Source organism: Acanthisitta chloris, unplaced genomic scaffold (genome assembly GCF_000695815.1).
Source record: "Acanthisitta chloris isolate BGI_N310 unplaced genomic scaffold, ASM69581v1 scaffold4007, whole genome shotgun sequence".
In the NCBI taxonomy this organism is placed as follows: domain Eukaryota; kingdom Metazoa; phylum Chordata; class Aves; order Passeriformes; family Acanthisittidae; genus Acanthisitta; species Acanthisitta chloris.
The window spans coordinates 54285-57044 of record NW_008684132.1 but is presented as its reverse complement, the minus strand read 5'-3'; the positions used below and the strand labels follow the sequence as shown (position 1 = coordinate 57044).

The 2760-nt window shown below is 36.8% G+C and overlaps 1 protein-coding gene across 2 annotated transcripts in view; it reads left to right on the top strand.

The window, feature by feature from the left end:
* The first annotated feature begins 238 nt into the window (after positions 1-238).
* SMS (spermine synthase) overlaps positions 239-2760 on the top strand; it is a 31051-nt gene continuing 28529 nt past the window's right edge. The window contains exon 1 of one of the 2 annotated variants that reach the window (XM_009079193.1): positions 239-366. In XM_009079193.1, coding sequence (XP_009077441.1) covers positions 299-366 — 68 coding nt within the window. In that variant the 5' untranslated portion in view covers positions 239-298. The remainder of the gene's footprint in view (positions 367-2760) is intronic. The other variant, XM_009079192.1, reaches the window with a different exon arrangement.

Genomic DNA, 2760 nt, shown 5'->3' with positions numbered 1-2760 from the left:
CTTACTACATCCATGGTAGATAACCACTTTTGCTCAGGTCTAAAAACTGATTTAAAACTGTTTGGATCCCCGTGCACTGGGAAATATCTCTGGGGATGGAGAGAGAAGATACATAAAAGCTATTATTCAAATGATTATCAAAGAAGAATTAGTCCAGGCTGCCAGGAAAAAGCCTTTCAAGAAAGCAGTGACTTGAGTGGAAAATCCTTACTGATTTTTTTTTTTTCCCTCTCTTAATCTTTCAGCTGATTGCAATGCCGTTCTTAAAGCTCTACAGCCCATTTTTCAGGAGCAGGGAATGACAGAAACAGTTCATAACTGGGAAGACCATGGTTATTTAGCAACCTACATCAAAAAAAATGGCAGGTGAGTGGATTTGCTTCCTGTAGATTATGTCCCCACTGTCCTCCCTTACAATATTTATTTCTTCCTGTATTGGATCTCCTGCAGTGTTGGCAGAGCAAGATATTATTTTATCAGCCTTGTGTATAAAGTAGCTAAAATAAAGCAGAATACTGTTTGTAATCTGGACTATGCTATTTTATAGTTTTGATACCAGAGCAGTTGACCTGGTCAGTCTGGGCTGTAATGTTGTATGGTGCCTTGATCTCGGGGCCAATCCTTCCAGATGCAGGACAGCTCAAGTCAGTTAAATGTATTTGTAATTCTTCTGACCATTAAATATGTCTAAATATGTTCAGGTCTAACCTTGGCATGTGAATGATGAAAGCTTTCTGTCCCTGCCTTGTTGTATTTAAACACTTGATTATATGCTTCAAATGCTCAAGCAGCTACTGAAGGGTAACTAACAGCATGATAAGGGTGGTTGGTGTCATTAGTGGCACTCACATAAGGTGAGTCTGCTGGGACAAACTGGTAAGCAAAACCCATATTCAGTTTATTTCCTGATGCTGCTTTACAGTGTGAGTGTTAGTTGATTATGGTATACATTAATCTATTAGTAACTGCCATAACTTTATTGCACTTCATTTGTTTACACTTACTCAGTTTCTTGTTCTTGGCATTCGTTGTGGCAGTTGCTGCTTTGGGCTTTGTTTTGTTTTGTTGGTGTTTGTTGTTGTTTTTTTTTCTTCTAAAAATATTTACTTTGATGTTCTGCAGGATTGGATTTAAGCTAAATAAACTTTAATTTTTTGGCTCTCTTGTCTTCTCCTGGGTGTTCTGTTAAGTAGCTCATTTGCCCACACTCATAACATGTTAGAACTACCTAAGGATTTTTAAGTACTCTGTAATAAGAGAGAACAGGTATCTAGAGGGAAAATCAGGCCCTAGATTAACGTGTTGCCTGTTGGTATTTGTACATCTATATGTATGTATATATAGAAGTAGTATAGAGTTGCTACACTGGTAAACCTGGGACACAGATTAAGGTAAAAAGTAAGCTGACATGAATTTAATCCTATATTTGTCTTTACCAATTGAGCTTCATGAAGTTCTTAATAGATTTCGTTTAGCTTTCCAAATGCGGCACTGGCTTTTTCTGGTCAAAATTACTTGTTTTTTATCCTTGATATGCCAAGAAAAAACAGATGCTTATATCTTGGTTTTGTACAGCCTTACTTATTCTGTCTTTAGTTATATGTGCTTTTATATTCTTTCTGAATAATTTGGTTGAAATTCCAGTTCTGGATAACCTATTGTTTCTGAGGTCAGTGGAAAGATAGCCAAGTTGGTAATTCACTACTCTGGTGCTATCCTTCCTTTATATTGAGTTAAGCTTGTATTTAATTCTCATAAAAAGATAATATGAAGGATGTACAAACTCTGAACAATTAGAAGATAAAATATCTAAAAGTCAAAAGGTCTTAGAAGATGAAGGGTTGGGTTTCTTGATTACATGTCCTTGTTTGGTTTGTGTTTTCTTGAGTTTGAAAGTGATGAGATCTGAATTCTCAAACTAGGTTTTCCCCGTGCAAACTCATGTGATCGTTCTCCTTAAGACTTCTAAAAGAGCATTTTATGAGCTAAATTACCTGTCTTCTGATGAGTTCCAGGAACTTTCTAGAAAACAGTCTTTTGTTGTATAATTTTTCCAGGAGATAACTGACCTGGCATCTAGAAGTATCTCTGAGAAAAAAGTCCTTATAAAACTCTTAAGTTTTAAAATATCTTGCCAATTTCTCTTACTATGCTGTCAACTGATACTTGTTGCTATAAATTCTGTTGTCTTTATCAAGCATTAGGGTATAATACTAATCATGTGAAGGGGAAAAGATGTAAAAGTTGATTTTTCTGTCTAGGAGAGGTGGGAAGGAATTAATGGGAGAGACAAACCTCTGCGCTAGTGTACTCATGGTAACAGCAGAGTTGGTTAAGTTGCCAGTTTCTGTGGTAAAGCAGAGACCCTGCATGGACATCCTTGTTGCTCTGAGTGTAGGCTTGATAATTCAATATATTGGAGAACTATAAATTAATGAAATCTACCTCTGGTCAAATTTAGGTGCTTTTCAGAACTGTCCTCATGCAGATAATAGCATCCTTTTCTCCCTCCTCATTTTCCCCACTTCCCTACCATGCTGTTTCCTGAACACCTTGTGCTATGGATGAGCTTCAGCCGTTGCTGAATGTTGTACAGATTTCTAAATGGGTTATTTCCTGCCTATTTTACTGTTGTTAATATTGTGCTTTCCAGCAGCATGACACTTTGAATAGTCCAGCTTTTCACTATGTAGCTAAATACAACTTAAGTTTTTGCCGCACAGGATAGCTGACAATATTCTTGCTTCTGTGGGAAGATGA